At 39.8% G+C, this 13974-nt stretch overlaps 1 protein-coding gene across 5 annotated transcripts in view; it reads right to left on the bottom strand.

Moving 5' to 3' along the window:
• Positions 1-66: 66 nt before the first annotated feature.
• Positions 67-13974, bottom strand: part of LOC122874395 (uncharacterized protein KIAA0895-like) — a 15606-nt gene continuing 1698 nt past the window's right edge. For all 5 annotated transcript variants that reach the window (XM_044192210.1, XM_044192199.1, XM_044192190.1 and 2 more), the window contains exons 3-7: positions 13970-13974; positions 11813-11945; positions 5006-5311; positions 4142-4239; positions 67-3167 (exon numbers count right to left, since the gene is read on the bottom strand). The exon at positions 13970-13974 is cut by the window's right edge and continues 139 nt beyond it. In XM_044192210.1, the coding sequence (XP_044048145.1) occupies positions 3006-3167; positions 4142-4239; positions 5006-5311; positions 11813-11945; positions 13970-13974 (704 nt within the window). In that variant the 3' untranslated portion in view covers positions 67-3005. The remainder of the gene's footprint in view (positions 3168-4141; positions 4240-5005; positions 5312-11812; positions 11946-13969) is intronic.

Below are 13974 nucleotides of genomic sequence, written 5' to 3'. Positions count from 1 at the left end.
GCCTGAATTAGTTCAGACACATTTGAAGAACAGGGCAGTGCTTCAGGAAACAGACCAGAGAGCTCGTTAAGTGTGTGTACTTTTTAATAAATAAACTGGAAATTCAAGGTGTTTTCCAGAACATAAAACACTTGTGCAACATTCGTGCGTTACAAATAGGTGCATTCGTTTAGGCGAATCCAGGCCGAAGGTTGGTGAGGTCAGCAACCTGCTCCAATTTAAAACATATCTGCTTACCAAATGGCTGAAATTGTAAACACAGCAGAATAAATTTCAATTACAGGTCAATCTTCCAAATCCAAGTATTTAAAATGCATCACAGAAGTATAATTCACATTTTGGTCAAGTGTTTTTTTTTTTAGGTTAAAAACTTGAACAGCTGATGCGGTTTATCCCACATCCTGTTTGTTGTGACCTGGTTTTAATTCTGCTCACAGACGGCTTTGCCCAAAATGAATGCCCTGACTGACATCTGAAGTTTTAAGTGTCAAACACAGTAAAAAGCAGCCTACAAACACACGGCTAGCTACAGCGGATGAGCTCTACACCCATCGAAGGCACGCCCACAACACCCCTGCTTCCTCCCCAGGCAGTGACTCATGTCTGGATGAGGAACTATGATGACTGGCTGCTTCTCAAACAACCCAACAGTGAATTAAAGATGCCACTTTGGCACTTCACCTAACCGTTAAAGGAACAGTTCTACATTTTAGGAAATTCGCTCAGTCGTTTTCTTGCTGAGAGTTAGGTGAGAAGATCGATATCACTCTAGTTGTGAAGCCACAGTCTGCAGCCGGTTAGCTTAGCTCAGCATAAAGACAGCAAACAGGGGAAAACAGCTAGCTTAGCTCTGTCCAAAATGTAAAAATGACAATTCTCCACTTTACGGGGGGTTATGTGCAGGATTATTTCCCAGCTAAGAAATAATCCTGCACATAACCCCCCGTAAAGTGTCATATTGACTGTACGCTAAGTCCCGCCCACTTTAGTTAGGTTACTGTTGCTATGTCTGTCAAGCTTTACATTCACACACAGCACATATCCAGTTCGAAACGATAATAGACGCAGGTTTACCATTGCAAAGCTTCTCATTTATAGCCAGCGACCGTCGATTTTGCTAACTGAGAAGACAACTGACGTTAGCAGACTGTACCAGCCGTAACTAGCTAGCTAATTAAGCTAACGTTAGTCCCATAAATTGGTTTAAAACTCTCCGGCTGACTCCTTTTATGATGAGAATCCTGTCAAAACGGGTTTAATGCACGTGATGGCTACATCCATGATATAATGCTAAAAGACTGACGCTAAAGCTAACAGGTCCCAGGCAAAAAGTCAGCTCCCTCACCAGTTGATGACCCATGTGGAAGACATGGAAATAAAAAAACAGCATATTGTAGTGTAGAGCTAATTAGTCCTGGTGTTATAAGTACGATGAGGAAAAATGCAAGTTCAGACTGTTATTTCGTCCTGTTTGACTGCTTAGCTTTACATACCAGTTCTTATTTTCAAAGTATGTATGTTTTCACTTTTAACGTTACAAGAGAAAAAGGCTTTTAGGGTGAGGACTAACTGATGTGTTAGGCGAACGTATCGCTGTCTCAGTTTACTTTGGCTGTGGTTGCTGGAGTGTAAACCTCTCCAAATTCAGTAAACAGCAGCACAGAGACGCTAACGTTAGCATAAACTCTGTTAGCATCCAGGACCGTCTTCCACACAGTGGGGAAATACTACACAGTGGACGTGCCAGTCCTTAATGTAACCTGTACACCCACAAGCTAATGTAATAAGTTAATGATATGCTCCTTGGCTTTGGACATAAGGCTGAGTTACTACTGTAGCCGGCCATGCTAACATTCGAGCTGTTTAATCTATTCCTTACACTTTGTTCTTGTGTTTTTGGTTTTGGAAAGGCTAGAAAAAACAAAGACACCACCCTCCAAACTCTTTAAACAACAATCTTTGTTATTAAAGCCCTGTGCATATCGCTTCAACATGTGGAGAAGTCCAAAGACTGACAGACCTGCTGTTACTAAGCTGTGATTGGACAATCGCTGCTCGGGGGTGGGGTTTAGCTAACTGTCAACATTCAGACAGAGCCAATCAAACTGGTTCCTCCTTCCTAGTCTCTATTCTGGGTTCAGCTACATATTGAACGGACAGACATGAGAGTGGCATCAATCGTCTCATCTAACTTTCTGCGAGAAAGCTAATAAGCGTTTAACTATTCCTTTAACGTCGCAAAAGAAAGTTTGGTTGCCACAGAGGAGGGAGCTTGGGGACGGGTCACATCACAGTAGCATATTGATATGAAAAGACCACCAAGGACACTGTTAAGACAGAAACAACGCAGCTGATTATCTAATTATTAACACTGATATTTTAAAAACCACCCTGGGGAATTTTTGAAAACTCGACTGAGTCCACTGGCACTTGTTATCTTAAAAGATTCATGGTCTCAGTTACGACTTCCTCAGGGTTTTGAAATGACGTGTCCTTGGTGTCCTTTTTTAAAATGCAAACAATCTAAGGCATAAAACAAAGTCATCTAAAAAAAAAAAAAAGGTATAAAGCTAATACCAGAGACATTCAGTTTGTTCTCGCAAAGTAAAAAAAAAACTTAAATAAGTGCATAAATAAAGCATGTGATTATGAATCTGTACGCGACATGTTAGCAGTGTCCTGTACAGGCGCTGGATGCAATGACTATGTATGAGTCTACATATATATAATGTTGGTTACATCGTAGAGTTGCAGTATTGAGGTAACTTCATAGTGGGAGTAAAGGCGAGACGGGGGGACATGCATTGGACAAAAGTGAAATGTAGATAGAGGTGTTAGTGTGTACGTCCCTTTTGTTCGCTCAAGTTCAAGTTTTACAAAAAAATCGCTCCAATTAAGCATCGATAATACTTGATATTTTAAGTGATATTCAGCGCACCACATGATACAGTCTGTGTACCAGCATCCTCCGCTACTTCTTCTTCTTCTTGGGGGGCAGGACCAGGTCAGGGGAGCAGATGTTGCAGCGCTGAATCGTCCACTTCATTGACGGCGACGATGTGATCCAGATGTTGCAGGTACCGCTCCTGGTCTCGCATGAAGTGTGGGATTCTGGTCCGTGGGAGAACCGCCAGATGCCGCAGCCTCTCCACGTCTTCGTAAGACACCTGCAGAGGTGAAGAAGAAAAGTTTATCAGAAGTCTACCTTAATATAATACTCCACACTGAAAGAGTTAATGGTCACTGTGATCACTCCTCCAGTCCAGATGGTGGACCTCACTACTAAAGTACAATCTAAAGTTTGTAGATTTCAGTATGTGAGTTGTATTGCAGTATTTTACAACAGCTTTGGCTGTTTACATGGTTTACAGTGGCGTGTAAAAGTGTTTGCCCCCTTCCTGGTTTCTTATTTTTTAGCATGTTTGTCACACTTACATGTTTCAGATCATCTGGGTTTACTTGTGTTATCTTTGACTAATATTTAAATTTGTTTGATGATCTGAAACATTTAAGTGTGACAAACATGCAAAAAAAAAAAAAAAAGAAATCAGGAAGGAGGCAAACACTTTTCCACACCAGTGTATATTCTTCCTAAAATAGTTCCTTCATCCAGTCAACAATAACTGAGACGTTTCTGACCCACGTCCACTTACAGTTACCATCTCTCGGCCTCGCAGAGACCCAAAACCTTCGTATCACATCAGGAGGTTTTGGCTCTCGTGAGACGTGCAGTCAGAACCAGAATCAGGTTTGATGTTGACTTTCTTTCCTTACCTAAAAAGCCCTGCAGGGGGCAGAGGCAACGTTATCTCATGGAGTCCAGGCTGGACACCTTTTTATCTCTGCCAGGTGTTTGTGTGTGCTTCATGTTCTTATATCCTAGTGGGGACTGAATGTGCACTAACCCGTGGGGACAAAAATTGGAGGTCGAGACTGCTTTTTGAGGGTTAAGGGGTTCAGGTTACAATTAGGTTAAGGTTAGGCACTTAGTTGTTAGGGGTAAGGGGCTAGGGGAAAGCATTATGTCAATGACTGTCCCCCACAGGGATAGTGAAACAAACGTGTATGTGTGGGCTTGTTTTACTATAGTCGTGGGGTCCAAAAACCGGGAGCCCACTGTATAGAAGGTGTTGACACTGACCTTGCCTAAAGAAGTCAACATCTTGAAGTCGATGGTTCTTCGATGCCGAAGGATCCGGAGGATCCCGTCCAGATAAACTTGGTCTTTACTGAAGCAACCTGAGACGGAAACGTACAACGTACAGGGAGCGTAAAAATAAAAGCATTGTCGGTTATTCTCTCACTTCACTCTTCATTTCCCCCGGGGATGGGGAGGACACGTCACCCTCACTTTCAACAACGTCCCTTTCTTTGCCCTGGGTTTCGTCTCTCAGGCTACATAGATGCTACTACACTGCCTCCTGATTGGAGGAGGTTGTACCTGGAGATACTACTCGGGGCTGGTAAAATACTGCCAACTCCCCAAAAAGAAAATAAAAAAAAACACTATCATAAAAGTAGAGACTGTACAGGTGTATCTAATAACGTGGTCACTGAGTGTATTTATATCAATCTGACAAATACATTATCATGAAATTGGTTATCTGGCTTTCCAAATGAATGGTTGTCTGATAAATAAGAATTAGAAATGTTGTGTAAATTGTGGTATTATTAACACACTAAGCCTACTTAATAGTTCAGTGATAGAGACCTCATACTTTATGATAGATGAATATTGTATTTGTATCTTTAACCTCTACTGCCTTATCTTAGCTTCATGTTCAATTCTAGCGTCTTTTTAGAGAGAATATTGGCACTTTAAATTAAACTATGGATAACTTTTTTTTTCTTTTACCCGAAAAACATGCAGGGACCTCCACCAATCAGCAACCTCCACCTTATTATCGGAGAGCGTGTGACTTCATGTGCCCACCCTCCCTTCTGAAACCAAACCTATCAAAAAGCCCACACATGTCTGTCTGTGTGTGTGTGTGTGTGTGTTCACCAGGCTGCGAGGTGTCCGTCTGTCCCCTCTTGGCTCTCAGGCAGTACTCCCAGCGGACGTCCGGGTCCTGGACGAAGCGGGCGATGTGGCTGAAGAGCTGGCTGAAGCTCATGCTGCTGGCGTGGTACACCGTGTAGTAGAGCAGAGCCGCGCGCCACAGGTAGGGCTGTTTCCGTAGCAACACGCTGTGCAGGCTGGCCAGGCCCTCCTCCGTGGGATTGGCCGGTTTAAGGCCGAACTGCTTCCTGCTTTCAGAGGTGCCCCACGGCTGCAGGTTGTTGTTCACCCCTCGCAGGTAATGCGTGCCTGAGGAGAGGAATCATCACTAAATCAATTATCTTAGATTTATTTTATCTGATCATTATTAAGACTCTCTTTCATTTTATTTCATTTTTACTATCATTTTAATTTTCATCACTTGTTCGTTTGTTTGTTTTGTTGCTCTGTGGTATTTTTGTATATTGTTTTTAATGATGTTTGCAATATATATCGACTGTCTGAGGTGGTCAGGTCTATTTTGCACACCTGAATGGCGAATTGCTAATTATTACACAAACTGTTTGTGTATTTAATGCTGCGTTCATGTTACATTGGATGGATGGTAAGGTTGGGTAAGATGGTTGTATAATTACTGTTTAGTAGTGTGAGGATTAAAATATTGTTAATTGACAATTTTACACGATATCCATTCATTCTGGGTTTAATTACATTGAACAACGGTCTTTGGCAGATGTCAGGCATCCATGTTTGTTTGGTCCTCAGGCACTTCTGTATTATAACTCTAAGTGGTACGTTCATATCTCAGCTTTCAGAAAAACAGTTTCCCAGTCGTAATTAATACAATTTACAAATTGAAAACTCATAATTACGATAACTCCAATATGACACGAACGCAGCATAAGCTGGCCCTGAAGTACACACTGTGCCTCGGATGGCGTTTGATAGCATTTTATCAAATCCGAATCCTTTTAAATCCACTTACTAGGTTTAACTTTTAACATTTTCAAGAAACTAAAGGCTACAATAACTACAATTACTTGGCAGAGAAGAAACACTACAGTTTTTAATGTTCACAACCTGTGACTACACCCTGAAAATGAGATGAGCAGCAGAATATATGAAATGTTCATTAAATGTATCTGACACATTCGATAAAGAGCTGTAGCCTTCTGTACTTTACGAGCTACTTACTACAAATACTAAAGCTCTTGATTCACAACTAGGAAGTTGGTCAGATTAAAATGAATCGACGTTTGACTGCTGATCAGCTGATCATTTCTCTATAGACACACTGTTTTCTAAAACATCATTGTATGTTGTAGCTTTAAGATTTCTTCTAACTGAAACTAAGAGAGCCACACCAGGAAAAACAGCCAAGTACATAAAAGTACACAAAAATATGTGGACAGGAGTGGTTAAACTCCCATGTCTCTTTACGTCACTCTCTTGTCTCATACACAGGAGGAGGAACTGAGGAAACATATATTCTGGGAAAGGAGACATCCATCCCTCAGAGGTGACATCTCAGGTGTCTTCACAGCTGGATCACCTGTCAGTGGGCTGTCGTATCATATGACCCTGGAGTTTTTATTTGAACAGATCGTGTGATGCAATGTTCAAACAACGAGGGTGCAAAATTACCACTGCTCCATTTTTCATGTTTTCTCTGATACCACCCGCTAGCTAATGTTCACATCACGACTACCGAGGACGTTTAGCCGTCTTATAATTTGGTTTTCTTTGCGATGAACATTACGGAGATGCCAGTGTGGCTGTAGACTCCTGGTCTTGTTTGGGCTATCAGAATATATTTTACATATTTATGTTGTTGTATTTTTAGTGGCTGCTCCCAACTCAGAATCAAACAGCACGTCCTTCTTTCTAGAGCTGCCAACGTTCGACAATCATACAGCAAGTTGTCCATCAAAGAAGAGGAAACACAGACAACTTCATCACCGATTTACTCACAGACTGTGCTGAACATCAGAATGAGATCCAGAGAGTATGAGAGTGTCTGAGGGTGGAGTTTTAATCTTTAAATAAACATTCATTCAAGTGTATCACACACAGGCGTAGTACAGCCTCTCCACATATCATAATGATGAATCAAAGGAAAAATATTAACTGTTGTGAAACATGATAAAGTGGGTGGTTTTCTCGATTCAATGTAATTCAGTAATTATCACAGAATGAAAGGGATTAAGTACAGTTAAATTGTGGCATAACTATCAAATGGCTGAAGATATGCTGAGAAAGTGATAAATATCCATTTTACTAATACTGGAACAACTAATTGAAACGTTACAAATTTAGTGCTTTTATTCAAAGTGCAGGATTTTATGCTATTCAACTGCACTACGAAAAAGACATTTAAAAGCCTATTTGCAAAAAACATTCACCTGTAGGGGGCATGTCCGCAGACCTTCTTTCTACAGTACATTTCTAATTCTAAGTACATTTACTCAAGTACTGTACTTAAATACAATGTTGAGGTACTTGCACTTGAGTATTTCCATTTTATGCTACTTCATACTTTTACTCCGCTACAGCTCAGAGGGAAATATTGTACTTTTTACTCCACAACATTAATTTAATCCCTTCAATTACTAGTTACTTTGCAGATTCAGATTAATAATACAAAATATAATCTGAAAAAAGAAATTATGATGTGTTATAATCGGTTAAGATAAAACTTTATTGATCCCCGGGGGTAAATTCACAGGCAACACAGCAGGATATAAAGTCATTAAAATGAGCTCCATCTTCACCAGCTGCAACATTCAAGTGATGAACACATTAATGCATCAATAATTATAATTCAATAATATAATATATATTGTTCTGAGGTGGGTCATTCTGCATAATGAGTACTTTTGCTGAATGCAGATCTGAGTTTCATCCACCTCTGCTAGTTTTAAACTAGTGATCAGGTTGCACCATTGAAACTTAAGAAATGTCATAGTTAGAGAAGACTTTAGTAATGTGTAAATCGGTTGCTAGGAAACATCTATAGCGCTGTCCAATCAAGAGAAATCAACTATGTAAACAGGAAGTTACTGTAGCATCACAAGCTAGCATAACTTTATGCTAATTATACAAATTACAGTTTTAGAGGCGCAAAAATGTTTTATATGTAGGTATTTGTTTTATTTACGTCTGCATACATGGAGGTTTCAGAATTAGTAGTATTCATACAGTTTATAATGAGAGGGAAATATCCGATTATGCTAAGCTAACTGTTATATACTCATTTAGTCAAATGTTATTAGTGTAACATTTAGTAATTTGAGGTATGTTGTATTATTTTTGTGAAATGTCATTTAAAATCTAAAAAAAAAGATTTACATCATTATTAAGCAGCATTTATCAAGTTTCAGGTCGGGTGTGCCGACCGGACATGTTACCTCTTCTACGCTTCACTCTAAACGGGTCAGATATCAGCAAGCTAACGTTAGCTTTGTGAGTTGGTTTAATTTAGTGATGATAAAACTCCACTTCCTAAACGGCTGGTGCAACCACCTCCTGCTTTCTCAGCTAACAAAAAAATTCTGATCTCAACTGAATCTTTGAGTTTTAGTTATTTTTAATTTTAGTAAAATGCTGAAAGCTGAACACAAACGGATTCAACAAAGATCTAATAAAATGCTACTGAAGCCTGGCCCTTCTGCAAATACAGTCACTGTGGAAAAGACTGTTGTGTTGTAGTGTTGTCAAAAATAGTATCGATATTTATCAAAATATCGATACTGAAACATCTGAACGGTACCAATACTAATTTCCCGAAGTATCGATACTAGCCGCACTTTCACTTCTCTACAAAGGCGCGTTGACGACCACCACACGCGCACGCGCACTCGCACTCGTCTCATTCGCTCTGGTTAGCAAAAGTGAAGTGAATGGAAAGAGGGCGAGTGCAACGCCCGGGCGACTGGCTTTGGTTGATAAGGAACACAGCAGGAGTGCTATCTGGAAATATTTTGCATATGAGGCAAATGAACATGGAAAGCCGAAGGACACAAGCAAGCCAATATGCAAGAGATGCTACAGAACAGTGCTAACAAAAGGCGCTAACACCACTAATATAGCAAAGCACCTGAGAGACCGACACCCGGATCTGTATAAAGAATTTCTCGAGGTTGGTATTATTATTATACATTACTGACACTCTATCCTCCAATTTGATACTGTTAAGAGCTTTGACACAATCTGTATTGTTAAAAGCACTATATAAATAAAGGTGACTTGGCGACTTCATGTCGATCCAGTGAGCACTGTTTTCGCGTGTGATGCACGCGCCGCGTTTGCGTTTAAATCTGTTCATCAAATAACGTTAATGTATTAACCAGCTTTTATGACCAATGAGCAATGCATTTGTTACAGTATATTTTAATCTTTGATAACAGTAGGTATTAGGTAATAAAAATATAACGGATCATGTTAGCTCTGGTCCAATGAAAAAATATTAACAAATAGAACTTTGGATTTTAATTAGTACATGTATTAGTGAATGTTAGTTTAAATCAACTTTTAACTTTGATTAACAAATGTTTTGTAAGTATTTTTCATTACTTATTCATGTTAACAAATATCTATTACCATTAACCTAAGTTCTTAGATTAGTTCATTCAGTTAATTTTAAAAGTGTGGTCAAAAAAAAAAAATGTTTATTAAAGTTTGGCATTCTCTTGTAGCACCAGAAAGAAGATGAGACTCGACCTGCAACAAAAACAACACAATCCCAACCTACACTACCAGCTGTATTTGAACAGCAAAGAAAGTATGACGCAAACTCAAATGAAGTTGAACAGGGCTGTAGCAGTGTACATATGCATGGATCAGGTTCCTGTGTATACTGTTGAGAAACCTGGCTTCAAACAACTTCTTGAACATTTGAACAACAGGTATGCACTTCCTTCACGCAACTTTTTCATGCACACTGAAATCCCAGCCCTATATAAACGAAACAAAAGAAATAGTCATGAACCATCTTGGAAGGAAAACCTTTTTTTCATGCACCACTGATCTGTGGACAAGCAGAGCCACTTCCACGTTCATGGCAGTAACTCTGCAATTTGTCACTGAAACCTGGGACATGCAGAGCTGGTGTTTGGGCTGTGTTGGGCTCAACACTGAGCACACAGCAAGATGATACAAGAAGCATGGAAGCTGGACATGTCATACATGGCTGGTATCACTACTGATAATGCTTCAGCAAACGAGAAAGCATTTCAGCAAGACTTTACATGGGTCCCCTTGCTTTGGGCATAACTTGCACCTTGCCATTAACAAGGGCCTGGATATAGACCGTGTGTCTGGATCACTGTCGAGGTTGAGAAAGACAGTGTCTGCCTTCAGCAGGTCACCAAAGATGTTGCGACAGCTGAAGAAAAAACAAAAGGATTTGCAACTGCCTGAACACAGAATGATCCATGATGAGCCCACACACTGGGACTCAGCTTATGAGATGGTGGAGAGATTTCTAGAACAGCAGCAAGCTGTCTGTTCAGTTCTAGCTGATGATCGGAAGAAATGGCACCTCATGCCAAAAGATTCAGATATTACAGTTCTTGAGACTGTAAAAGAGGTATTGAGCCCCGTCAGCTCTTTCACGGATGCCCTTAGTGGCGAAAAACACACCACTCTCTCTGCAGTCCTGCCTCTGAGTTGGAAGATCTTCTCTACTTTGACAGTTGAGGAAGGTGACAGCAACCTAAAACGTCAACTTAAAGACAACATCAGAGAAGATCTCAGACAGAGATATGAGAACACACATCTGCAGCTGATATTAAACACTGCCACATTTCTTGACCCAAGGTTCAAGGACAGTTTTGTAACCTTAAGAGAGGAGGTTAAACAGAATCTTATGATCAGTGTCGATTTGCTAAAAGCAGGGGGCCAAAGTCAGCAAACATCATCTCCAGATGACAAGCAGCAACCAGCAAAAAAAAACTAAAATCAGATCTGAAGAGTCTGTTAGCAAAAGAGTGAACATGGAGAGGGTTCATCATCCAGAGAAGATGAGGGTGCAGAAACAGAACTCAAAAATGAGTTTTCAGTATATGAAAAGATGCCTGAAATCAGTGCAGGAGAGGACCCACTCACATGGTGGAGGACACATGAGACAACTTTACCTCACCTTGCCCAGTTTGCTAAGAAGTATCTGTGTATCTCTGCTTCAAGTTCAGCTTCAGAGCGTGTATTTTGTACATCAGGGCTCATTTGCAGTGCAAGAAGGGCACGACTTACAGAGGAGCACATTGACATGCTGTTGTTCCTAGCTCAAAATCTGAAAGTTGCAAAACAACTGTAGGATACAGTAATGGGTGTCAATCTCACTCACCTCTGTAGAGAAAATCTGCATAAAACTGCAGCAACAGATTCCATTTAATTATTTTGTTTACTAATTTGATACTTGATGCATAAGACTGCACTGATTTTGTTTTTGCTTGAAGTTTAAGTATCTTTTATTGACATTGTGATTTGATTTTACTTGGAAATACAAAAGATTGCACTTTTTTTTTTTTTACTTGGTTTTTGAATGTAATGCAATCTGAGAGGCTTTTGAACAAGTGCACTACCTCAGGACAGTTTTGTTAATGTAAAATATATGTTGTTATATTTAGCTTTAAATAAAAAAATAACCCCTTAATATTGTGGCAGTTTTTTTCTCCGTGGTATCGAAAATGGTATCGAATATCGATATTTTTCAAGGTATCGTATCGAAGTTAGAAATTCTAGTATCGTGACAACACTACTGTGTTGGATGATGAATTTAATATCTGATCGACTGTGTGAGCTGCAGCGTACCGATCTCGTGTCTCAGCATCCCCTCCAGCCAGTGCTGTCGAGCCCCGGCCAGGTTGATGGTCAGAGTGGGACGACAGCTTTCCACCACCATCACGGCCTGAGACAGCAGCTCGTCAGACAGACGCACCACAACCTGGAGACACACAAACACAGGACTGTTGCTGTGTCACCTGACATTTGAGTTTAGCTGCCGTTCAAGTTCAAGTTTATTTCATTGTCATTCCAACCATCCATATAAAAATACGCATACGGCAGAATGAGATGTCGTCCTCACAGGACCAGGTAATTAAAAAAAAAAAAAAAAAAAAGTATAAAGCACAGTGTTAATAAATCATTAACGACAAGGTGCAAATAAGGTGCCGAGTAAAACAAAATCACAAGGCTGGCGGTTCGATCCCGGGCTCCTCCTGTCCATGAGTTGAAGTGTCCGTGAGCAAGACACTGAACCCAAGTTGCCCCTGATGGGCAGGCCAGCGCCTTGCATGGCAGCTCTGTCGCCATCGGTGTGTGACTCACTCACTCACGAGAGGCAACATTGTAAAGCGCTTTGTCCGGTAAAGTAGAAACGTGCCATATACATAAATGCAGTCCATTTACCTTAAGCAGTATAACTGCATGTATACACAGTATATACATACATATGTACATATAAACCTACACAAATACACATCAGCAACAGGGACGACATGGTGGAAGGAGCAGTGAAAAACTTATGTTCACTCTATTTGTCTGTCATGTTCGTTAGAGAAACGCTGTGTTTTTTACATTAGTGTGGTATTGTGACATCTGCAACAAACAGTGGTGGAAGAAGTACTCAGATCCTTTACTTAAGCAGAAGTACCAATACAACAAGATAAAAATATTCCATTACAAGTATTATCAGCAACATGTACTCAAAGTATCAACAGTAAAAGTAAAATGTCCCCTGTGACTGATATCTGATTCTGTCCGACATTATGAGTTTATTAATACTGATGCATCAATGTTAGCATTTTACTGTTGTAGCAGCTCGAGGTGGAGCTAGTTTTAACTACTTTATATACAGTTAGCTAGTTTTAACTACTTTATTTTAAGTAAGATAGTTTTAACTACTTTATATACAGTTAGCTAGTTTTAACTACTTTTATATACAGTTAGCTAGTTTTAACTGCTTTATATACTGTTAGCTAGTTTTAACTGCTTTATATACTGTTAGCTAGTTTTAACCACTTTATACACAGTTAGCTAGTTTTAACCACTTTATATACAGTTAGCTAGTTTTAACCACGTTATATTAAGTTAGCTAGTTTTAACTACTTTATTTTAAGTAAGATAGTTTTAACTACTTTATATACAGTTAGCTAGTTTTAACTGCTTTATATACTGTTAGCTAGTTTTAACCACTTTATACACAGTTAGCTAGTTTTAACCACTTTATACACAGTTAGCTAGTTTTAACCACTTTATATACAGTTAGCTAGTTTTAACCACGTTATATTAAGTTAGCTAGTTTTAACTACTTTATATACAGTTAGCTAGATTTAACTACTTTATTTATAGTTAGCTAGTTTGAACTACTTTATATACAGTTACCTAGTTTAGTCCAGTGGTTCCCAGCCTAGGGGCCGGGCCCCTCTCAAGGGTCACCAGAGCCTTTGACAGTTATTTAAATTAAGTTTAAAGGTGAAATGTCTCTTTGGTGGAACTGCTAACAACCCATAGACAACTGAAACACGAGAAGGAGCCTCAACCAGACACTAAATAATATTTCACAAGACAAAAAGGTTGTAAATCAGTGGCTTAATCCTTAACAAGTATCCACCCCAGCACAACCTTTTCACCCTGCTGCCATCTGGAAAGAGAAGTATGAGGTGTCAGACTACAGAGGAACTTCTTCCCTCAGGCTGTGAGACTGCTAAATTCTTCCTCAGCACTTCACCATGTAAAATAGTTTTTAAATAATAACGTGAATGATGGCTGAATTCCATTTAGCTGCTTCAGTTTCAGGGTCTTGGTATTGTTTGTGCTGGCTCACTGTCACGTCTTACTGAAACACTTGAATAGCACTGAGCCATCGTTAATCTTATTAGCAACACCTGTGCTTTTTCCTACTGTGTAAGTCAAAATGTCTGCTGTGGTGAAAGGCCTGTGGTGATTTGCCTCTGTTTGTGCACTCACCTCTC

The sequence above is a fragment of the Siniperca chuatsi genome, linkage group LG1 (genome assembly GCF_020085105.1).
Source record: "Siniperca chuatsi isolate FFG_IHB_CAS linkage group LG1, ASM2008510v1, whole genome shotgun sequence".
NCBI lineage: Eukaryota > Metazoa > Chordata > Actinopteri > Centrarchiformes > Sinipercidae > Siniperca > Siniperca chuatsi.
This window is presented reverse-complemented; position numbering and strand designations above follow the sequence as displayed.